This window comes from Takifugu rubripes, chromosome 9 (genome assembly GCF_901000725.2).
Source record: "Takifugu rubripes chromosome 9, fTakRub1.2, whole genome shotgun sequence".
NCBI classification, from domain to species: Eukaryota; Metazoa; Chordata; class Actinopteri; order Tetraodontiformes; family Tetraodontidae; genus Takifugu; species Takifugu rubripes.
Genome location: NC_042293.1, coordinates 10,416,799 through 10,438,618, shown reverse-complemented (window position 1 = coordinate 10,438,618; position 21,820 = coordinate 10,416,799). Strand labels below are relative to the sequence as shown.

The 21,820-nt window shown below is 43.1% G+C and overlaps 4 protein-coding genes across 13 annotated transcripts; all 4 read right to left on the bottom strand.

Annotated features, from left to right (window-relative positions):
* Positions 1–950: 950 nt before the first annotated feature.
* morf4l1 (mortality factor 4 like 1) lies at positions 951–5,015 on the bottom strand. 2 transcript variants are annotated; one of them, XM_029842219.1, is made up of 12 exons: positions 4,862–5,015; positions 4,189–4,235; positions 4,019–4,086; positions 3,851–3,937; positions 3,671–3,769; positions 3,400–3,425; positions 3,190–3,281; positions 2,952–3,053; positions 2,787–2,875; positions 2,521–2,693; positions 1,527–1,611; positions 951–1,456 (listed from the first exon to the last, which is right to left on the bottom strand). In XM_029842219.1, exons 1-12 carry the CDS (start codon positions 4,899–4,901, stop codon positions 1,372–1,374), a joined length of 993 nt encoding a protein of 330 aa, XP_029698079.1. In that variant the 5' UTR covers positions 4,902–5,015; the 3' UTR covers positions 951–1,371. The 2 variants fall into 2 exon arrangements, with proteins under 2 accessions (XP_029698079.1, XP_003967506.1); XM_003967457.3 differs by having other exon boundaries at positions 3,671–3,748.
* Positions 5,016–5,111: 96 nt separating this feature from the next.
* LOC115251053 (kinesin-like protein KIF23) lies at positions 5,112–8,930 on the bottom strand. 5 transcript variants are annotated; one of them, XM_029841961.1, is made up of 11 exons: positions 8,836–8,930; positions 8,649–8,692; positions 7,681–7,735; positions 7,570–7,592; positions 7,328–7,474; positions 7,075–7,241; positions 6,825–6,998; positions 6,543–6,746; positions 6,143–6,460; positions 5,834–6,061; positions 5,112–5,744 (listed from the first exon to the last, which is right to left on the bottom strand). In XM_029841961.1, the coding sequence occupies exons 3-11, from the start codon at positions 7,713–7,715 to the stop codon at positions 5,652–5,654; spliced, it is 1,389 nt and encodes a 462-aa protein (XP_029697821.1). In that variant the 5' UTR covers positions 7,716–7,735; positions 8,649–8,692; positions 8,836–8,930; the 3' UTR covers positions 5,112–5,651. The 5 variants fall into 5 exon arrangements, with proteins under 5 accessions (XP_029697821.1, XP_029697822.1, XP_029697820.1 ...); XM_029841962.1 differs by having other exon boundaries at positions 8,649–8,695; positions 8,836–8,919; XM_029841960.1 differs by lacking the exons at positions 8,649–8,692; positions 8,836–8,930 and adding an exon at positions 8,271–8,401.
* pias1b (protein inhibitor of activated STAT, 1b) lies at positions 8,907–15,513 on the bottom strand. 2 transcript variants are annotated; one of them, XM_003967456.3, is made up of 14 exons: positions 15,467–15,513; positions 13,722–14,154; positions 13,187–13,271; positions 13,039–13,086; positions 12,726–12,816; positions 12,488–12,622; positions 12,182–12,287; positions 11,983–12,056; positions 11,645–11,805; positions 11,417–11,550; positions 11,161–11,335; positions 10,919–11,058; positions 10,753–10,790; positions 8,907–10,670 (listed from the first exon to the last, which is right to left on the bottom strand). In XM_003967456.3, exons 1-14 carry the CDS (start codon positions 15,488–15,490, stop codon positions 10,341–10,343), a joined length of 1,974 nt encoding a protein of 657 aa, XP_003967505.1. In that variant the 5' UTR covers positions 15,491–15,513; the 3' UTR covers positions 8,907–10,340. The 2 variants fall into 2 exon arrangements, with proteins under 2 accessions (XP_003967505.1, XP_029697818.1); XM_029841958.1 differs by lacking the exon at positions 15,467–15,513 and adding an exon at positions 14,238–15,458.
* A 746-nt stretch (positions 15,514–16,259) lies between these two features.
* skor1b (SKI family transcriptional corepressor 1b) lies at positions 16,260–21,236 on the bottom strand. 4 transcript variants are annotated; one of them, XM_029841955.1, is made up of 8 exons: positions 20,961–21,236; positions 18,939–20,674; positions 18,692–18,782; positions 18,498–18,602; positions 18,341–18,400; positions 18,038–18,112; positions 17,026–17,100; positions 16,260–16,693 (listed from the first exon to the last, which is right to left on the bottom strand). In XM_029841955.1, the coding sequence occupies exons 2-8, from the start codon at positions 20,655–20,657 to the stop codon at positions 16,596–16,598; spliced, it is 2,223 nt and encodes a 740-aa protein (XP_029697815.1). In that variant the 5' UTR covers positions 20,658–20,674; positions 20,961–21,236; the 3' UTR covers positions 16,260–16,595. The 4 variants fall into 4 exon arrangements, with proteins under 4 accessions (XP_029697815.1, XP_029697816.1, XP_003967628.2 ...); XM_029841956.1 differs by having other exon boundaries at positions 16,260–16,690; XM_003967579.3 differs by lacking the exon at positions 18,038–18,112.
* Between the last annotated feature and the right edge of the window lie 584 nt (positions 21,237–21,820).

Below are 21,820 nucleotides of genomic sequence, written 5' to 3'. Positions count from 1 at the left end.
TTCAGCAGTAATTGAAGGTGAAACACTTAAAGTCCTGAGACAGAGCCAGAAGAACGGACTTCTAAGTGTTTCGATTAAGACCAGATGTCCAATTCATTCTCAGTCATGTTACATGTCATTTGTTTTATTTTGGGCCTTTTTTTTTTGCTGTTGTTGCGGGAGCGGAGGCAGTCTTGGCTGTGGGACCAAAACCTCAACAGGCTGAAGTAAAACAGATGTGAGTCTGCGTGGATGTGACTCAAACATCAAGGTCAAGGAAAACAAGCCAGAGACGTGATTAGACAGTCCGGGGGAGCGACAGAGTATCCGATAATCCCAGCAGGGCCGCGAAAGAGCGGACGGACGGGCCGGATCAAAGCAAGCGAGGCACTAATCTAACAGCATGGGTGTGCATCTGTCTCAGTCCTCACACAAATGACCCGTGCAGATGTTTGCTGACAAAACCTCTGGTAGACCCGAGTTTACATAAGGCAGATGTTAACATCTGGGATCCAGTTTCACAAGTATAAACCAATCAGACTCTCAATAGTCTTTGGTTAAAGAAAAACCCAAACAAACTATTAATTGATGATAAAGAGCTTGAGTATAACGCAGACCTGTATTGCGGCAGTATATAAAATTGTACTTGATAGAAATTTTGTAATGGACTAAATATAAGGAGTTGCACTTAAAGGGACCCACTTTAAAATGTCGCTTATTGAAATATCTAATTGAACATTTAACTGAGTGGTCACGCTTCTGATGAAATGGCTCCATTAAGCGAGGTTTCGCCATCTGGTGGCGATAGTATAGATTACAGATTACTCTGACAAGTAATATAAAACAGAATGAATGTCAGATCTTTCAGGCTATGGAGGAACAACATAGCCTGAAAGCGCTGCAAAGGACAGAAGGAGTCCATTTCCCTGTTGATGAGGCAACATATCTCTAAAACAAAGATTATCCAAGAATTTGAGAATGAAATACTTTTATTAGAAAATTATGCCGGCCTACAAGACAAATTTAGATCTGGGAAAAAAACAAAACAAAGAAATGCGATGAGACTCCTGTGTGTCTGAGTTTAGTAAGAGTCAAAGGAACTAAAGAGCCGTGCTGGAGAACACAGACGCTGGGAGAGCTGCAGCTTTCCACAGAAAAGAAAATCAATTTGTTCAGGCCCGAGTGTGACGACTTTCCTGGATTCTTCCTTCATCGTCCACCCACCCACCCACCCATCCATCCATCCATCCATCCATCCATCCATCCATCATACATCCATCCATCCATCCATGTAGGTTTGTTGTGGAATCACGTCCTGGTCACAGGTGAGAAAGTTCACTCCAAACACGTTTAAACACACACACACTCCAGGTACTAAAATAACGGAGACTCTTAAACGGCCTTGCGGTGGTATTCTGGAGGAGCCACCTCGTAGTCACTGGCATTGAAAAGTGATGCAGAGTTCTTCACAAGGTACCTGCAAGAAAGCAATATTTTACTCTCTGCTGCACAATCAGAGCAATGGCAGCAGCTTCTCCAACACTCACTTGAGGAAATCTTGTAGGTAATTGAGCAGCAGCGCAAGGCTCTTCTCATCCAGGGGAGTGTATGCCAGCATGGCTCCGATCCGCACTTTCAGAAAAAAGATCAACAATGATCAGTGGATCAGACGCTCAGTGTCTACTTTTTCCCCGTTTCCTGGGTCCCGGTGTTGTTGTATGGTGCACAACAGAAACAACTGGAAAAATCTTTAACCAACACCTTCTTCTGCTTCAGCGAGGTGATTCAAATGATGGAAATGAGTCCGGGCGAAGGACAAATAGAAACTACTTTATCAGCAGGTGCAGCGCTACAGCGCCCCCTACTGGCGAGAAATGCGAGGCCTTGAGATCGACTTCGATTGTGCCGCTGTGCTCCACTGCTGTCGCAAGTTTGTCACTTGCAACACGTCAACACTGACTGAACGATAACGTATGCGCTCATCGAAACTGTTCCGGGTCGGCCGACGTGTTTATTGAGCAGTGAATGCATCTTCATTGCCAAGGAATATAATCTGTGGAAGCCTCTCCAACAAAGCATGCTACCCTCCAGGAGGAAGGGTAGATATTTTAGCCACAGATGTTTTTTTAAGACTCTTTTTGGGGAGGAAGAAATCACTCGGCTGTCTCATCCACCAGAGCGTGCTGTGTATTTAACTTAGTGGTGAGTTGAAAAGAACTTTTGTCACAGTTATGACTGTTATTAACTTTATTACATCAACACAGTCTGCATTGATGTTTGGACCAACACACACTGTCAGTCCAGGTTCTGTCATAAAAATACTATAAAAACAAATCCTCCACCTCCAGGAATAATGGGTGTTTGTTTCACTGGATTACCATTTGTGTGTTTGTATTTACTTTCATCTCTACCCGTGTCTGTTTCTTTGATCTTTCGTAGCAAATATTGGTTCATTTAACTCTTATAAGAATATTTGGCAGTGTGACAAAGTAAAGGTTTTAAATCGCAGTGGTGTGATGTGTCAAGCGGTTGTGTATTTACCGAAGAGCCGGAGTAGGTGAGGAGCTCCATAGATCTGAGACATCGACGTATCCGGGTGGTTGGCCAGGACGTCTGCATACTGTGGTCTCTCAAATTTGTAGAGAAGCTGCGTCCCCAACATAACGTTAAAATATTCCCGGACACCAGCCACCACTTCATTCACAGCAAACTCCCTAAAGAGCAGTGTAAAAACAAGTTATATGTGGCAAATGACAGAGGTAAGTATGGAAACTAGAATAAGTGGAGGAACTGGAAGGGCTTTTTACTTGCTGTCAGAGTTTCCTCTTGATTTTTTATAGTTTGCATAATCTTCGAGGATAGCATCAACGTTCTTTTTGGCAGGTAGGTGGAAAAGCTGAAGGCATTCAGGTGCATCCAAGTTAAACAGCTGTAAAAGATGCTGGTATAAATGTGTGGCAATGAAATGGAACCTGTTTTTGTCTGGTAATCAGGTCCCAGTCATCCACCAGCCAGGGTTTCAGCTCCTCTGGGATTTTTACTTTAACCTCCACTCGGTTTATGAAGGTTTCCTCCTGAACAGTAAGAACCAGGTGCAGGAAATGTAAAATTGCATATCCATTTATTTTGGTAGTTTAAAGGTGTGTGTGTGTGTGTGTGTGTGTGTTTCAGATGGGTTTCTTCTCACCCAGAAATCATTTGTGAACTTACACTTTCAACTGTCGGATCAACTCGTGCCCTCTTCTTTCGAGGAGGGTGGGTCGGGTCTCCTCCTGAACTCGTTCCTTCTCCTGCACCAGGAGCTGCACAGACAAAATACACATATAAAGCGTAAAATTAGACCTATGCATTAAATCAATATGGAATGGTTCATTTAAAAAGCCTGTTGAATTAAATTAATCAATACAAACATACACTTACCTTTCTGTTTGTTCTTTTTGGTTTTACTACAAAAAACAAAAACAAAAAAAACAAGACATTTTATTCTAATGCCACAATTTACAAAACTATGTCTTTTTTTTTTTTTTTAAACAAGTTTACTAATCTGATTAGCAAAATGGAGGCCACAATGTTAGACACAGATCTAAAATAATAAAGTTTAAAACTGAGTGTGTAGTGGCAACATAAGGTTAGTACAAAGCTTTAAAATCTGAATGGGCTGGCCTGTGGATTGTTTTAAGCTTTCACTCACACTTCATTTTTCTGTGACGCAGCAGGTATTTTCTTATTCGGCGCAGCACCCCTCATTCTTCCTTCTACATAATGGTCTCTGAAGTTAAAAAACAAACAACCAAACAAAAGAAAATCACATAAATATCTCATACTTAATAAAGATTGTTAGAACATGATATTAGTCAAGTGCTGGACTTACTGATTGGCCCTCTGAAGCTCTTTTTGTTTCTGTAGATTACTCTCCACATACTTCAGCACTCTGCTCTCAGGAACCCATTCGTCCCAGCTGCAAAAGAAAAAGAAATGAAAAAGAACTCAGGAAACAGCTTCTCCGAAATCAGTGAAAGTATCCAAAGTGACTGCTTACTTTTTGTTCCACCCGCTGTAATGAATAAAGTATTTGATTTGTTTATCCTTGATGCTTATCTTAACACACTGCAAAAAGAGAAATCAGGATTCTGACTGAAAGCTTTAAATGTATGTTAAGAATGTATGTTTGACACAGAAGAGTGTCGTATTGCAAGAATAGAAACCTACCTTGGCTTCGTAGAGCAATGGCCCATGAAAACACAGCACTCTTTCACCTAAATGGAGTGTTGGACCATTAAAGAAACCAAACTTGATCCAGTAGGAATGCTAAACAACTACATGAGATCCACACACGTAAAGAAACTTGCCGTGAAAAGCTAACAAAAGGTCATTAATGGCACAGAACACCAAGAACTTAATAAACACTGACGGTTTTCCTTATTAGAGACTTGCTGACCCTGGCTAAAGTCTATTAATCAACCAATACCGTTGCTATGCAACACTCTTGTCATCTTAATAGACAGCAGCAGGGGAAATAAAGCTAAATGAGAGGACACAAACTCGGAAATGCAAGACTGCAGTAGCGACCGGACCGTTTTATTCCTGCATGTATCGCGACTGTGGAAATATTTAGGTGGCACCGCGGTTGACTGCAGGTAGGCTACTGCTAATGGCCCGCAATCTTTCATTAAATGCTTAATGATAGCCAGACGCACGTTATATAGTTAGCGCAACGATTAACAACATAATTTAGACAACAATAAAGGCTAACAATTTTAGCTGTTGTACGGCGGCAGTGCTACAACGATAAAAAGGCTAGCTTCAAGTCGAATGTTGGCGGCGGCTTTGAGCCAGACTGGGATGAGGGAACGATCAGAAATTAAGACAGACAAGTCGTTACCTTCTTGAAATTTAGGCTTCGGGTCCTGTTTCGGCGCCATTCACGGATTACACTATCGAATTATGGGAAAATTGCTAGCTCCCATTCCAGTCTGAAACGGCGCCGCTCTCTAAAGACGTCATGGTCGCCCAAAGTGACGACAAACTTCCGCGACCTTCTTCTTCTTTGTAGGTTTTTCACGCGTATCACTACCACCATCGTCAGGTTTGAAGTTGTAATTACTTCATTTTTCTTGCATTAAAAAGTCGACGTTGAGGGATTATTTATTGTCTATACCAAACACTTTAATATTCACACGTTTAAGGAATTATTTTCTTAGTTACCATCTCTTGCATTTTTTAGACGAATGTTATAGTCATGCAACTAAAACACTATTCTTATGTACTGCCGCCCCCTATCGGTAAGCTGGCGATGTCCACATAAAGGCTGATTATATCAGTAGTTTCCAAACTCCATCAAACCGAATTCACAAATAACAGAGTATCTAGAGAAACCTCTAAAATAAACAAAAATCAGTACCATGTTGAGATTAACACGTCAATACATTTATATGGAAATAAATTCAATAATATCTGCAACAATCGATGGCAATGCTAAATGTATAACAAATTTCAAAACAAAGCGAACGAGTGGACTTTACATTCACATTCTGAAGAGGGCATTGATCACAGGAGTCAACTGTTGCCTGGAACTGTTTAAAAAAAACAACCCAAAAACCATAAACTGAAGGATTCAATCAACTGCAGAAGAAGGCCCCTTGTGCCCAGTGGCTGCGGCAGATGCGAGGCTGCTATCTGGAGGCAGGGATGAGTTCCTGTTTCAGTGTCTCGATGTCCGTAAACTGGACAGCTTGTCCTCCGCCTCTGGTTTTAATTACCTCGCCCTAAACCAAACCGACACACAAGGGTAAAACAACATTTAAGAAAAGAATGATGTTAAAAACTCAGGAATGAGCGCAGGAAAAAGCATCACCTTAATGAGCTGTGTACGTATCTCATCATCAGAGGCGAGTTCCTGGTGCATCAGCACGTATTTGTCGCACTTCGCCAGGGCCTTCTCACTCGGTGAGGACACCTCAATAGCATTGGGGATGACAGGCCGCATCATTGATCCCAGGTCCAGGCTGGAGGTGGGTCTGTGGTCCACCCACTTCTCCTGACCAGCAGAACAGAAACGGCGATGCAGCGGACGCACCGGAATCTGCAAATAAAACAGGAGACGAAACAGCATCAAATCTAACACGTCCGTCCTAAGGAAACGTCCCATCTTCCTCCAGCTGACCTTGTAATGTTCTACAGGTACTGCTGGATTACGATCAGATGACCTGGGCTCATCGTTCTGTGGGGTCCAACACCCAGCTCTCCTCCTGGACCGCCTGGGTTGAGAACGTGCTGGGGATTCGGCCTCCATGGGGGAATGCCTGCAGGAGAAACCCTGTCTGCTGTCCCGGCCCTCTCGCTCCAGAGCAGAGACGACACTCGCCACAGACACACAGCTGTTGGTGCTGCTGCTGGGGACGGGGTGGGTTTTCCGTGGGAGGCTGTCGCTGTCCTCACTGCTTGTGTTGAATGACTCCAGCTGGGGGTGTGGGGGGCTGACCTATTAATTAATGGTGAGGTTTCTTGTTTGGTGGTCATTTAAAGCTAATGAGGAGAAAAGTGTGGGTCAAGTAAGAACATACGCAGAGCAGCAAGGGTGAGGCTGGGCTCATCTCATAGAGCTCCTCTTCGCTGGATGAGTCCTGCGGCTGACACGGACGAGGTGACAGACGAAGACACTGAAGAGTCTGGCTCTCCATTATGATGGCCTTCACCTGCTTCAGCTTCTCCTCCTTCACCAAGAGGCGAGTCTGCAAATCCACCTGGATGGCATTCACGCGGCGGTCCTGCACAACGACAAGCCTCATGCTGAGAACTCCAGGAGGCTAACTGGAGCAACGCGATACCCTGTAGGTCGTACTCACACATTCTTTCTCCCACTTCAGCTTTGTGTCCTCGAGCTTCCTGTGCAGGTGCTGCTCCATGCGTCTCCTGACGGACAGCTCCTGCTGCAGCTTCTGCTCTCTGGACTGCAGCTCTTGCTGGAGTGAATTCTTGTCATCCTCGCACTGTTTATTCGTTGTCTGGAGAACGTCAATCTGTAATCACCAAGGTAATGAGTATAGCAAGGCAGGCGTCACACGCATAAACCACCACCCTGATGTTGTCTTTTACCTTCTCCTCGTGGACCTTTAGTTTCTTCTCCAGGCATTCAATATCTGCCTTGTTGTTCTGAATGACTGTCTCCTTCTCTGCCAGTTTATTGTTTTGTTCATTAATAGTGTTTTCTTTGGAAATGAGATCACTGTCCAGTTGGTGCAGCATGGACCGGGCCGTGTCAGCTTGAAGAAGGTAACACACGCGAGAACACATCAGCAGCTGTCGAAGCCAACAGTCGGAGGGAATATTATGGGCTGTGACCAGCTACCTGCTGTACTGTACTGATGAAGCACCGTCTGTCTGATCCTGTGTCGGTCCTGCAGAGCTTCAATCAGCCTGGGCAGGGTAACGTCATCGCGGGGGTCAGTCAGCTCACAGTAGGGCAGAGGTGGGATGTCGAGGACCTGGGGGCTCGCTACAGCCAACGGGACCAGAGGGGAATGAACGGAACAGTTTTAATTATTTTTCTTTAAAAAAAAATAGTTATAGTTGTGTGCAAATAGACTTAACCATTCTGTCGGTTTGTGGGATCCCTATAAAAGAAAACAGGATGTTTTACTGTCAACATCAGCCCTTTATTCACCTTTACTGGTGTGTGACCAGTAATAATGGGCTACTCACACGTCAGAGGCGCTTCCATCTTCTGCATCGCTCATTCTTCCTTCCGTACAACAATCTGTGAATTAAAAGAAGAGGAAAATGTATTTGCTCATGAATAAACCGTATCTATCTCTGGTTCGTTAATGCCACATGTTCCTACCCTTGACTTTATCAGAATAAGACTACTTTATAGTCAATTACGTAGTAAGCATTGCTTGATCCGTATAACGATGGTGATACAATATGGTTTTAGAATAACATAACTATTCGAGTAAGTACAAGCCTAGACTGTACACTAGTGTGCGTAATTTATATCTGTTAGCTAAAGCTCTGCTAACGGTCAGAAACCTGCTGGGAAATCAGTGAAACTGTACCAGTTCTTTCAGTTAACAAAATTAAATATCTAAAGTTGAACGTCGGAGTTGGCCTTGGTTGAAAAGGAAAATACATGTGAATACACGCAGAAAATAAACAATAAAGCTCCGTAACGATGGTAGCTAATAAATAAATTGGCGCATTAGCCGGACAACTGATAGCTAAGTGTTAAATATAGATTTTTACAACACACTACCAACGTATCTGTCTCTCAGATAAAATATTTCAATATTTACCTTATTTAAAGTCGTCTATTTTGAGCTTGGCGACCTCATTGGAAGGCTACTCACGAATCCGCTGAATATTCTAAGTTTGTTACCCTGATTCTGAATTGGCGCCGCTCACTTTTTCTTTATTTAAAATAGGAAGAGTTTGGATTTTATTTAAAATACCACTAAATTTAAAAAAAAGAAAACCCTAACTAGCAAATCGTAATTTGTAAATAATTAAATATATGTCGATATATGGTATGCTGCAGCGCTTTACTACATGAAATCACGCTCCTAACAGTAATAAATGTCATGTATTACGCAGTTGCAGCGATATATACCTGAGTTATAACTTTTAAACATTTTCTTCTAAATTGCACCGAAATACTCAATTTTAATACCTACTTTTATTTTCTACCACTAGATGGTGCTCTTGGCACGGAGATGCACTGCTGACGCGATGACAGGGAAATAAAGATTATTAATACAATAACAGCCGATTTTTAAAAACAAACAAACAGTAGTTTAAATATGTGACATAACAGCTTATAAATGTGATATTTTCACACTCTCTGATGGATAGCAGTATTACCTGGATTTGGGGAGATTTGGCCATAAAGCCTGTAATGAATCAGGACTTTCTTTGGAGCAACTGCAGATATAAGCTCTTATACTGGTTTAATTTGAACAAACTCCTAACAGCACAGTAGACCTTGCAGCGGTTTCGGATGACCAAAGCCTCTATTGAGTTACTGACATCTTCTGATAGTAAATGGACAGAAAAACAAAATGTTACAATGCAGGAAAAGACATCTTTAAATAGCATTAATTTTATAATTACAAAAGAAATATCACATACGACAGCGATGCATATCCACAAATCAAACAAATGTTGAAAAATATATATGATAATAAATAATCCTAGTCATAAGCACGAGAAAAAAATAATAAAGGGAGGATAATTGTCCTTAACTTCAATGGTTTTTACCCAAATTGATTCTGTGACACACTTAAAGTCAATGTTCATATGCTTTTGCAAATATGTTAGAGAAATCATCTTGTGGCCTCATAAAGACCAGCACAGGATTCAAACAAGTGTCTGGATGAACCAAACAGACATGCAAAGCAGGGAACTACTTCATTCTGTCGCTGCTTAACTGTTCCAAAAGGCATTGATGAGGGAAAAAATACAGAAGTGCTAAAATCAAACAAAAACACTGTGAAATGACACATTGGATCTGTTTTGTAAAATATTTCAGTGTTTCAATTAAACCACGTGGACCAGAAACTGGCCATGAATTTCGAGTTACCATCAACTGGCCTCTGAGGTTTTCTCACGGTCTGACAAGATTTCTTTTCTTCCTAAAAACCCCTCATGATAACCAAAAACACAAGCGCATTAAATTCAGGGGAGAGTTCCAATTCCAACATACAAAAATGCTGTAATGACAACAGGAGGACCTAGCGTTCGCGGTTCTAGTGGCAACAGGTCTAAAGGCATAGGGAATGCATACATCCAACATAACTTACATCATAAATAATTATTTAAAAATATGACCACAGCATGAATGTCTCACAGAAAAAATCTACAGTGATGGCAAATCCGGCCAGATCTTTCTGCTGTCAAGACACGTTTGACATACATGACGCCATTTAGAAAATAAAGAAAGTGTTTCTGCTCTGATGCGACTCGCCGTTTGTACATTTATAACAATGCCCATTTTCTTTATGTTCTAAATATTGTGTTCCACAAGGTGTCACCTCATTAGGTTCTGTGCACAATACATTAGACTGAAATAATGCCATTGACATGGAATATTGAAACAAAACTGTAAAAACCAGGTACAAAAGGTACAATATACTGTAATCAAAGGACCACATGAAGAGGTGTGAAAAAGTCTTCAGTATTCACAGAAAAATATTAACTGAAGCAACTACAGGACAGGCAGTGTCCTAAGTTTATATACATATGATACGTTAAATTGAAAATAGATTTTCCTCTCTGTACATAGCACTGTATTCTTTCATCTCTCTCTTCCTTATTTACAAGTACTTCCATTGTTGAGGGCTCCCTTGTCTATCAGTTCACTCTGGGTTCTAGTCAAGGGAGATAACGTCAGATATGGAGCCATAAATGGCCGCCGCCGCGGCTTCCACTGAGGACCTCGACAGTCCTGAGATGCTGTGGCTGTCCCTGTCTCGCTCTCTGTCTCTGTCCCGCAGGCTGCTGGACGACACCAGGCTGCTGGTGCTTCCGCTATTGCTGCCCCCGTTCGTGGTGGCCATCGTGCTGCTTCCGGGCGTGCCCGGCTGCTCCCGCAACATCGGCGAGGAGCCGTAGGGCAGGAAACGGTTGAGCAGGAGGTCGTGATCCTCAGAGGCGGAGGCCGACGCGGCGGCGGCGGCGGCCATCACCATGTTGTAATGCTGGCGAGACGGAGAAGAGGGGGCCGTTAAACGAAGCAAACATGACGGTACTGCGAGGGTTGGAGGGTCAGGATCAACGTACCTGATTGTCACCCTGGAGGAAGGATAAGAAGCTTAAATCTGTGAGAAAGGAAAAACATGTGAGCAAACAATGTTCACAAATTCATTCTGAGCATTTTTACCACATCAGCGTGAGATTACTGTGGCTATAAACTGAACTAATGGTAGCAGACGAGTGACCGGTTTACCTGGCAGGTCACTGGCCGCGTGATAATAGTGGCGGTAGTCTTGGATAAGAGGAGGTGGGGGCGGAATGTAGCTTGTCTCCACAGGGGGCATGCTGGGAGCTCTGGGAACAGGCGAGGCCTGGCTGTGTAGGTTTGGCACCCTGTGGGGAAACAACCACAACAAATTAACGACAGAAAAAAAACACCGGAGTCGCGATCAGAATCCCTGAAATAACTTCCACTGTGTTCAGTGAAAGGCTCACCCTTTGGTAGGAGGGGGGGAGATGGGGGACAGTGAGGGGCAGACCCTTTTAGGAGGGGGTTCATCATCTAGTTCATCCTCCGAGGAGCTGTCCAGCGTCAGGTCTATGACGTCGACCTTCTTGCTGTTGTCAATGGATGATCGTTTGGGCTCGTGTGTTTCCGTCCTGGATGTGTCTGAGAGGAAACAGGAAGTTGACACTAACACAACACAACAAAGGGCTCGAGGACAGAAAAAGAATGTGCTATTGCGCATACCGCTGTCTACACCGTTGAAAGAAGCAGACACCTCCTGCACCTCCTTCTTTGACCTCATGGGGGCCCAGTTTCCGTCTTCTTTGAACTGGATTTCATCACAGTCAGAACAGCTGTTCAGGATTTCCATGAACAATCTGGAGAGGAGACAAACGAGCCATTTAAAAAGATGAAAGGCCTGAATATTATCATGCCCACATATCGCTGTGGAATTCCAAAAGCCCTCCTTACCCATCTATAAAGAGGTGCTCATAAGGCGCCTTCTTGTCGCAGACAGGACAGACCCAGGTCGGCTTCTTCTCATTCATCTGGATATAAAGTGTTGCATCAAAGCACTGGAGGTGAGAGCATGTTATTGCTCTGCAGGGAATCGTCAGCCTCATCTTGCCCAGCTGGAAGCACAAAATAAGCAAAGGTCAGCCGTAATGATGCACAATATAATTTTGTACAGACTGTTTTGATGTAAGTACGCAGTAAATTAGTCATTTCATGATCTGTTGATTTATTATAAATCGACAACAGCAGAATATTTTGGCTTCAAAATGAGGCATTTATGATGGAATATTTACAGGACACAGCAGGGAGACTCGTAGGCTGGTGGTGGCGATCTCGCTCTCTGGATCAGCTGTCAACTTCTCCTTGACTGAAAACGACAGACATAGGATCAAATAAGTCAGATATACATTTACGTCCCTTTAATTCCGTCACAACTTTTGACTTATTCCTTTGATCGGTATCTTTGTTTTACATTTAGAATTATAGACTCACTCAAAGCCCGTGAGTGGTCGGGGTTTCTAATTCCTTTGGCTCGTAGTCTTTGCAATAACACCGACGACGACTGCTGCATGACCAGATAAACAGCCATGGAAAAACTCTGATAAAACAGAGATTAGGATAAACAAAATTAGTCATGCTACTGTTACCTCGCGACGGGACGGCAAACATGACATCAACACACATATCAGGTTTATCCAGCCACGCTTAGCAAATATCATCATCAAAGCAACCTCCTCAGCTGTGAATGGGTGAAACTGCTCATTATGATTATTATAAAAACGACGGCGGTTTTCGTACCCTCCCGATTTCTGAGGTCCACGACACCACGATTGTGTTGGGGATGGTGGTGGACAGTCGGATGAGAGAGGTGATGTTGATGGGGCGGCTGGGCCTTTTTGGTTCAACTCCATTCTTAGTTGGAGGCAGGTATCCCTGCGGACACAGTCAAGAGCACATCACGTATGATTCTGGGCGACCGGTACGACATGCAGGGAAAAAAAAGGGTAGAGATTAACAACAGCATGTCTGGACTCACAGGGAGATTACAGGGTTTGCTGTTGACCTTCACACACAGGTTAGGGGGGAAATGATCCTCCTGCGGACAGCTCGTCTCTGATAAACAAAATCTGGAAATATATATTAATGCAGATGTTACGGAAAACAAAGCAACCAAGGATTGGCTTTGATATGACTTTGTTACAATGTCAATCTTTGAAACTGGGGATTAATAAATGACCGAAGTGAAAGTTACTAAAGATGAGGGAGGAAAAATAAAACACTGCAGTCTGTTTCAGAACTGAGAAAAGCTCAATAGACTTGTAACTAATAAGGAAAAAGGTTACAAGTACCGTAACTGGACTTGAACAGCAAAGTCGCATTTGTTCCCAGAGATGTCCCTGAAGAATTCAGATATTTCAAGCTTAAAATACCCATCACTCTATAATGTAAACTGTTGGAAGTTGAGGCCAGTGTGTACTGGAGAACTTTCTCACTTACATGGAGCCGCTGATCTGTTGGACCTGCTGGGGTGTTAATGCAAACGCGTAACATGCTTCCTGAAAGCGCTGACTGTTGTCTGATGCTTTAAAAGAGACAGAAGCAGAATGACAGTCAGAGGAGATCCAGCAGACAGACCTGGACACAACTATTCAGTCATACTGATGTTAAACATTCATATAGCCGTGTTATATAAACATGTTATATAATCATCCAGTTAAATCTTTGACACCAGGGTCCACATCCTGATAAACAAGCACCATATCATGCTGTAATATCTGTCTGGCAAGGGTGCACAATGCCATATTTAATCAATTATGTTGCGTCAAACGAGCCAATGGTGAACCGTAATGCTGCTACTTTATTTGCCAGCATATACACAAATACCCACACTGAAATGTGAAGTGGTTATTGTACAACTGACATTTTCTGCATAAATTAAACTCAGACTAACTGTGTTCACAATGCTCCAACAGTATAAGCACGGACAGGGGTCATCACCAGCCAGGACGCTGTGGTGAAACAGTGGACTTACTCAGGCTCGTTGGCTTAATGAGTTCATCCAACACGTCATAAAACGGCAATCTCTGGAGCTTGACATCAGGATGTACGGGGTGCAGCGCAGAGGGGAGGTGCGACAGATTGAGCTCATGCTTAGGCCCAAGTAAAGAAACAGGCAGCAGAGGTGATGGGGAACCATGGCTGTCAAATCCCAGCTGTGCGAGTCCAGCAGGCAGACTGGAGGCAGAATGAACACCAGGCAGGGTGAGGTCCACTGGCGATACCATTTTAATTGGGAAACGCCGTCTATACAGCTCCTTGATCTTCATCTGCACAGCAGGGCTGCAGCCGGCTTTGAGTAGGTGGAGGGCTTTGGTCAAAAGTTCGTGTTTTCGCCCGTGTTTATTCCGTCCTGCATACCCCAGTAAGACTTGGAGCTCTGAAACTCGAAGGCTCATTACCATTTGCTGTCAAAAGAGAGTGTTGAAAATGAATACACACAGTTTACTGTTCGGATCATCAGAGACTGGCATAAAATAAAGCTACTCACAGCAGATTTGTTCATCTTCACCTATATTTACACACACTCATGTCCCAAACGTGGGCTACCAAGCAGGGTGCTGGCATGCTATCAAACATTTCACTGTGGGTGTCATAGCCAAGGACATTCTGACAGCCACAACTCACTGACAACAGCGTTTTTAAATGGTTATTCCGATGTAATGCCGAATTTAAAACATAATGGGGTGTACAAAGCACATTAGGAAAAAGTTCAAGGACTGAATCAAGATCGAAGGTGGAAAAATGAACGCTGCCCCGTATTTCCTCTGATTAGATTCTATTAGAAGGCTTAGAAAGGCATGTCAATTTCATCTCATGTCTCAGCACTTGTAAACAAATGAACCGTTTAAACTGAGGAATCCACATTCCTTAGTTTCCTCAGTCACATAAAAAAATGTAAAACTAACGTGCCATTTAAATATTTACGGACAAAAGGCAGTCTTTAACATTTACAGAACAGCATATCCAAAAACAAACTGGGGGAAGAAGCGTGGTGGTGTAGAGAATCTCATAGCATCTGCCTTAATATTGAGAAAACCCTTAATTGTGACACTTGCTACAGAGATAAAGATGAATTAAAATGTAGTTTACTGACTATAATGCTGAGCGCAGGGTTAACAGAAACTAAACACCAGCGCTGGTTACCCTACAACAATCGGGGGTGAAACAAAGCTTTGCCCTGCAGATTTACCCCTGATTGTTTTTAGTTAATGCGTTAAAACGTGCAGCGATGGGCGTAGTGACTACATTTCTGTTTATCCAGACAAGTAATGGCCAATCATATATAATGCTAATAGAAACTAGCATTAACCTAAGCTTCCCTTCCAGGGAATAGACAGATCCCATTTTTAGATGGACACACCGGTCCTTAGTAATAATGTCAGTTGCTTAATGGTACAGTGAAACTGGATCTTAAACACTACATAAGATATGGTTTTTGTTTTTACATACGAAGTAATGTCTCGTCTTTTCAGTAAGTCAGCTGCACAGTTGAGACAGCCGAAAACGTCGGCAACAATAACAAAGCTAACGGTATCGAGCTAGCAGTCTGCTAATCGTATGTCTGGACTCCACTCCTCGGCTTCCTTGAGGCAAATGCTTTGATAACAATCATATTAGGGGACTCTACTGTCACGTAACGAGGATTTTGCCGGCAGGGGTGAAAATCTCACTGCGTGTAACGTCTTTTTGTCAAGCTAATGTAGGGGGTCGCTTTACCTTCAGTTCCGCACTCTCCGCCATCTTGTTACATTAGGTGCGCATGCGCAGAGCCATCCTCAAGGGACGGAGTCAGTTCCAAATTACGAGACCGTTCCTCATGTCAGGCAGCAGGGGGCGCTATTGTAATACAAAACTGTAGAACGTCGGTCTTGCAGAACACGCTGCTTTACTCGAGTCCACTGGACAATTTCTGTTTATTTCAGTCATTTCAGGACTGTAACCTATGAGATGCAACCTATGAGAAGGATTGAACAAATTGGCAAGCTTTTTTTGGTCAGCTAATTCATGTTAAATCTATACCAAATAAATTAAGAATGCTTATAAAAATAATTTCTCAAACAAATGCAAGTTCTTGTTGATTCTTTAACAAAATATGTAAATGACCTAACATGAAATGTTAATTAAACTTATTTCTGTGTTTTAAAAAGGTGAAAAGCGAGATGCAGCCCACCCTGACATTGGCTAAATACTCAAACATCTAATTACGCAAAAAAAATTGCGCATTTTGACCACACAGATTAAAACAAAAGTCTTTTAATAAAATTGTTTATTAATTAGCGACGTAAAGAAATAACAAATAGGCTATTTATAATAGACTATGTCGTTTCCGGCAATGCAAGATGTAGGCCTACTTAAGCATACCGTCTGTTATTTAATTTTGCCCGAACAGGAAGTCGTGTTTTAATTTAAAATAGGGCTTATTTCAATGCTGAATGTATTTCCCATCACTCGATTAAAGTGCATAACAATCAAAGTAAGCAGTTGGCCTGCAAGTACGGACACAGCAACACAGCAATTAAACAATAACGAGCAATGAACCGGCAGATCAAAACTGTCCTCATGAACAGATAATAACGAAATAATAACATTAACTATTATACAGACAATGTCATTGCACTTTGCCACAAATAATATAATCAATGGTATAATTTCAGCAAATTAAATGACACCATAGCCTTTACAATTTCGAAAGAAGGCCAGACATACCCCAATACCACAAGTAAATACAAGTTTTATTCCCCCATTGAACCTCTCAGCAGTGACCCAGGACACCCCCCTCCCCCGGTGGTTCAACGGATGGATTGACGGACTTTGTTTATACAAAATAAATGTGTAGAAATGTGGTTCAAGGTGGAAGCAGAGGAGATTTGAAGGTGCAGGATCCGCTGCAGTGGCGAGGAGTCAACATCTTACACGAGAAATGGTGCAAAGCGTCGTGAGCTTCTATGAAAAAGGAAATAAAATCAATGATGTACACAAACGAGCGCGAAAACCCGAAAAATTACTGGAGAAATAGAGGAATAAAATCCCCAAATTGGACATTAGCTGCATATAAATAGCTAGACCTATAGGGATATAGACCAATATTCTTTTGTAATAATTAATTAAAACAATGTGAGTTTACACAATTTTGTATTATTATTATTATTATTATAAACGAAATGGAAAAATCCCGTTTAACTTCTTGTTTGAATTGTAATTCGTGACTTAAAGTGGCAAACAGAGCATCAGTTTGGTTTCTCAGTCCAAAACCTCCTCTGCTTTATGAGTCTCACCTCTGACGATGTGCAGCTGCTGAACCATCTCCTCCCGGTATGAAAGTTCTCTTTTCATTTGATCTTGAAAATTATCTAAAAAACAATAAAACCAGTTTTTTTTTAAGTAACCAAGTAGCTGCACTAATATAGTATCAGTTGTGAAAGAATAGATATCTGAAAACAGATTGACAGAAAATAGAACAGCGTGAGGAAACAATGACTTTTATCTTGTAAATGACCGAGCACATCTTTAGAGGGCGCTGTTTCAACAATCTCATTTCATAGTGTCGCTTTTTTCATGGTTTTGTAAACGATGAATTATTTATGAATTTAAGAACAGCTCTGTTTTGTATATCATATGGATATTTGATTTTTTCCCCTGACGAAACAGGTCAAATACCGAGTGATCTAATCCTGTTGTACACTGGCCATTATCTTAGTGCACTAAAAATCCGTTTTATAAATAAAATTCTACACTTTCCAGCAACAAATGCATGGCATTACATTTATAACATCGTAGTTTGGCTTGAAGAACATTCATAAATTAAAGGAAATCAGGTTTCTCAGAAAATTAGTGACTTTTAAAATACATAGTGTAATTTATAAGACATTTTCGTAAAACCTTCAATATTAGGCTTTTTAAGTATGCACATGTATAAGCTGTTTTATATACGAATTTGTATTTTAAATAAAGATGTTATCTTCTGTGTTACTTTAGATAAACACCCATTATCAAAATAAGTTTCTCACATTTCTGTAGTAAATTTGAATGTGAAATTATGTTTTTATTCTTTATGCAGTACATTTCCTTCAATCTTTCACATTTACATTTTTAAAATGGTTAATAATGCAGAGACCTAGTTCTTTTTCCCCTGTCAGTGGTTTAGAGCTCCATAACATAAACAGTTTGCTCACATTATGGGTTTGTGCAAAGCCTCATCCTCTACATTTATCGAATTAAGGGATTTTTTTGAGAATCTGGTCTGTACTGAAACAACATGCAAGCTGGTAAAGCATTGTTGTTGCTTACCTTTCAAGCTTTGAAATTCACGTTCCAGTTTTTTCCTCAGCTCAACCTGTTCTAACAGCTGCTTTTGAAGCTCCTCTAAAATGAGACAGAAATAAAGGATCTCTAAGGGTGTTTTCCAGGCCTGTAGATCACTAAACACCTACAGATTTGGCTAATATTTATTTTTAGTTATTAACTAATTTCTCTGAACTGTCATTATTAATTAATTACATCGTATGAGTTGTATAATAATCACAAAAATAACGATAAATTTGTAATAACAATAGGATTAATATAAAAGTTTAATTAAAAACAATAACTTACCCTTTTCCATACTTTGTAAAGCTCTCTGTGCTGGCAGAGCCCTTGTTGGCATATCCTCGGCTGAACACACACACACGTATAAATACACACAATCCAATTAAAAATGTGGACGAAAGCAGAAAAAAACTTGTGGGTTATAAAAAAGGAATCTTCGTACCTTCATCCTTTTCCCGCTGGATCTCTTCGCTGCTTTGTTCAGTAAAAGATTTGGTTTCTATCTCCTCCACCGTGGAAGACGGCTCCTCTTTACTTGAACCCTCGTCTACAGAGAAATGAGGGGTAAATATATGTAATCAACTGAGATAATTGTCCTATTTTAAAAGGAAGACGAAATGTAAAATAATGTCTGACCACTGATGAGGACCCCAGTCTGGTAACTGGCAGGTCGGAACTGGTACGGGCTGCTCCGTTGTTGCAGATCACTCCTCTCCGCTGTGTACACCTAGAAAAAACAAAGAATCCAAAAAATAATGAGTGAATAAAAAAGAATCAAAATGCATTATTTCGATTCTTAAAAATAAATATCACTTCGTCTTTATATGTGCGTTAAAATGACACTAGAAAAAGTATAAGCGGCTGTTGTGTCTGTAAAACTCACCTGAGTGAAGGGGGCAGTGATGTGGCTCTCTGGTTGTTTCTGGACCTCTCTCTCAGATGAATGGGACACATGCGGGCTGCTTTTCTGGGACTCCACCAAGCTGCTCTCAGTCGTGGCCTTGGTGTCTGAATCTTTCGGTGAAACGCCGTTAGTCACGCCGGGAGGAGTCCGGGGACGCACCGAGGAAAGAGTCCGGGAGTCCTCCGCTTCGTCCTCAGCTTTATTCGTCCCCACATCCACGTCCGGCTCGCCCTCGCTGTCCACGCAGGGGGAGACGGATCGGTAACTGGAGCTCTCGCTTAAAAAATCGGGCGATAAGTAGCCGGTGCGACACCCGCTGTACGCGCCTCGGTTGCCGTAGAGTTTGGCGATGCACTCGGCGTCTTTAATAACGGGTCTGAAGGCGGAGACGTAGCTGAACTTCCGCGGCGCGAGGGTCATCCCCTCCAGTGGCCTCGTCTCGTCCCCGGACTTCTCGTCTTCGGTACGCACGGACTGGGTGCTGGAGCACCGCTCGATCTCCACCATGCTGTCCTTGGAAGTGTTGGTGCTACGGTCGCTGTGGTCAGACATGTCCATTTCTGACGGCCGAGGAGGACAAAGTAGCTCTGTGGGGGGTTTGTGCTGAGTTTGGGGGTACGGCGGCATGGGCAGCGCGCCCGCCGCGGGCCAGAACATCGGGAAGGAGTGATAGGCGCTGTCCTTGGTACCAGGCCACAGGACCCCCGGCAGGCCTGCTTTGCTCTGCTCTCCCATAATAGTGTCATCTTTCTTTTGGCATAGGCCGAAAGCTGGGAACCCGTATGGATGAGGGAAGAGTGGCGGCGGGATCTTTTGCAGCATCCCAAAGCCTTTACTCGGCACCGGGATGACCGGGTAGCTGCGGGAGCTCGCCAGGTCCGCTCGGTTCTCATCACAGTTGAGGATTTTTGCGGGGATCTCGGGAGAGTCTCGGGGGCGGCTGGGAATTTGTGGCTTTAAAGAAGAGCTGGATCCCGAGGCACTGCATGGCAATGTCCTCTTGCGACTGCCACCATTGAACATGGCCTTCACATCCTCCCACGCGTGTAATACATCTGTCCGAGAGCTTTTGTCTGTTAATTTGAGATGTCGCCTCCAGGAATTAAAATTAGCTGCATCTGGCTGCGTGTACTTAGACTCTGGCGTGCGGTGGGAATGGAATATGAATTTATTAGGAGAAAAATACATGTTGCAGTAGGAGCACTTGATGCACTTGGCCCTGGAGCTGTTGTACCTGGCCGGGATGAAACTGCCTCGACTCCCCCAGGCGCATTCGTGGGACACATCGAAGGCGAAATTTTCTGGAAGTTTAGGAGGACAATGGTTCCCCAGGAAGGACTTGCAAAGTCTCTCTGCTTCGCGCTTGGTGATCATTCCGCAGCGCCGGGAGGATATCGGCATGGCCCCGGCTCTCCGCAGGATCTCTAGCTGGACAGGGGTGCACTGGACGCAGGTGATGCCGAGCGCCACACGCCGGTTGTGTATTTCGTTGTAGCTGTAGTTCTTCAGCAGCGTGTTGGATATCTGCGCAAGGCAAAGTCTCTCCGAGCCATCTATCACTAGTGACACGATCGGTATTCCGTACAGAATCACATCTCCCACCTGATTGGGCTTCAGATTCTTGTTACTCGGATAGCAAAGTTCTTGCTTTGAGCTCGGCGAGGAGCTGGAGTCTCGACCCGCGGATATGTTGTCCATCCTTGGAGGCCTGAGAGCTGCAGAGTAAGGTGTGAATAAAAGGCTTTATGTTAAAATACGTTGGGCCTAATAAACGGGGTAATATTAATATCTCATGTTAAACTCCGAATTCTTTTCTATTTTTAATTAAAATAAAAGCTTAAACAAAGCATTTTTGCTAAGTTACTACATCTAAATTACAGTTCTGGTTAAGATGAATTAAATCCCCCCCCCCCCCCACAGGTTTGTGCTATCATGTTCATAACAAGGACGTTTAGCGACACTAAACGCATCAGAAAGTTGAAATCGCTCTCAGGGACTCACCTTTACCGTTTGTGCAGCTCCAAGAAATAGTGATCAGGCGAAAGCCAGAGCAATAAAAGGTTTGTGTGTGTTGTGGAGAGATCGGGACGCAGACGTCCGCTCCTCGCTGCGCTCCTCTCTCTGCTCCTCTGTCGGCGTGTGCGAGCGCGTTTGTGTTGTGACCACATGGCAGCAGACGGAGGTACAGCCCCCTCCTACGACACCCGCAGCAGTCAAGTGACGGCGAAACTCAGGGCAATTGGCACTCCCACTCACCCAGGCAGCCCGCATTAACCGCGGATTCATTACCGATGAAGATGGTTTGTGTCTTGCAGCCCGCGGCTCTTCATCGAATAAGAGGGATCATAGAATTTAAAAAAAAATCAAATAAAATTAGGCTAAAGAGGCCTAATGCAAAATTTAAACTAGATTCCACATGACAAAGTCAATCTTTTATTTATTTTAACACCGTTGTCTTCACCATAATTGCATGTAATTAAGTCCTTTGCACCTTTCTATACAATATCAACAATAGGCCCAATGTTAGTGGAGGAGGCTCCGCCGGGATTTGGCGTTCCGCTGAAAACAGCAGGGAAGGACCGACACGGGCCTGGGTGCAGGGGTGCGAGGGGTGGGGGGTGGGTGGGGGCCGGTGATGAATAGGCTCCGGCTCGTGCAGGCCTTCAACACGTGCTGCGTTCCCACCCGGTTTACAAGCTACACTGAGTACACGACTTGTGACAATAACCAGCTGCTCCAAAGGTCATCTCTCTGTGAACTGCTCTGAGGTCCTCCTGTCTGGCCGGAACAATGGCAGCAGCAGTGAGGCACAAGCCTCTCACTTGGACTTAACTTCTTAATGTCAGCAGAGATCGTTTTCA

What these genes read in the sequence shown, in the direction of transcription:
- skor1b (XM_029841955.1), bottom strand. Translation starts at nt 20,657, where the DNA reads ATGGACAACATATCCGCGGGTCGAGACTCCAGCTCCTCGCCGAGCTCA. An exon ending in TCACTGCCCCCTTCACTCAG is followed by an intron (nt 18,783 to 18,938) that starts GTGAGTTTTACA and finishes TGTTTTTTCTAG; the next exon opens with GTGTACACAGCGGAGAGGAG. An exon ending in TGAATTTCAAAGCTTGAAAG is followed by an intron (nt 17,101 to 18,037) that starts GTAAGCAACAAC and finishes ATTGTTTTTTAG; the next exon opens with ATAATTTTCAAGATCAAATG.
- LOC115251053 (XM_029841959.1), bottom strand. Translation starts at nt 8,109, where the DNA reads ATGTATTTTCCTTTTCAACCAAGGCCAACTCCGACGTTCAACTTTAGA. An exon ending in CCTCACCCTTGCTGCTCTGC is followed by an intron (nt 6,461 to 6,542) that starts GTATGTTCTTAC and finishes ATTAATTAATAG; the next exon opens with GTCAGCCCCCCACACCCCCA. An exon ending in TACGTACACAGCTCATTAAG is followed by an intron (nt 5,745 to 5,833) that starts GTGATGCTTTTT and finishes GGTTTGGTTTAG; the next exon opens with GGCGAGGTAATTAAAACCAG.
- pias1b (XM_003967456.3), bottom strand. Translation starts at nt 15,490, where the DNA reads ATGGCGGAGAGTGCGGAACTGAAG. An exon ending in CATTAAGCCAACGAGCCTGA is followed by an intron (nt 13,272 to 13,721) that starts GTAAGTCCACTG and finishes TCTCTTTTAAAG; the next exon opens with CATCAGACAACAGTCAGCGC. An exon ending in TCCCCCCCTCCTACCAAAGG is followed by an intron (nt 11,059 to 11,160) that starts GTGAGCCTTTCA and finishes GTTTCCCCACAG; the next exon opens with GGTGCCAAACCTACACAGCC.
- morf4l1 (XM_029842219.1), bottom strand. Translation starts at nt 4,901, where the DNA reads ATGGCGCCGAAACAGGACCCGAAGCCTAAATTTCAAGAAG. An exon ending in CATTGCTCTACGAAGCCAAG is followed by an intron (nt 4,087 to 4,188) that starts GTAGGTTTCTAT and finishes CTCTTTTTGCAG; the next exon opens with TGTGTTAAGATAAGCATCAA. An exon ending in TCACCTACTCCGGCTCTTCG is followed by an intron (nt 1,612 to 2,520) that starts GTAAATACACAA and finishes TTTTTCTGAAAG; the next exon opens with TGCGGATCGGAGCCATGCTG.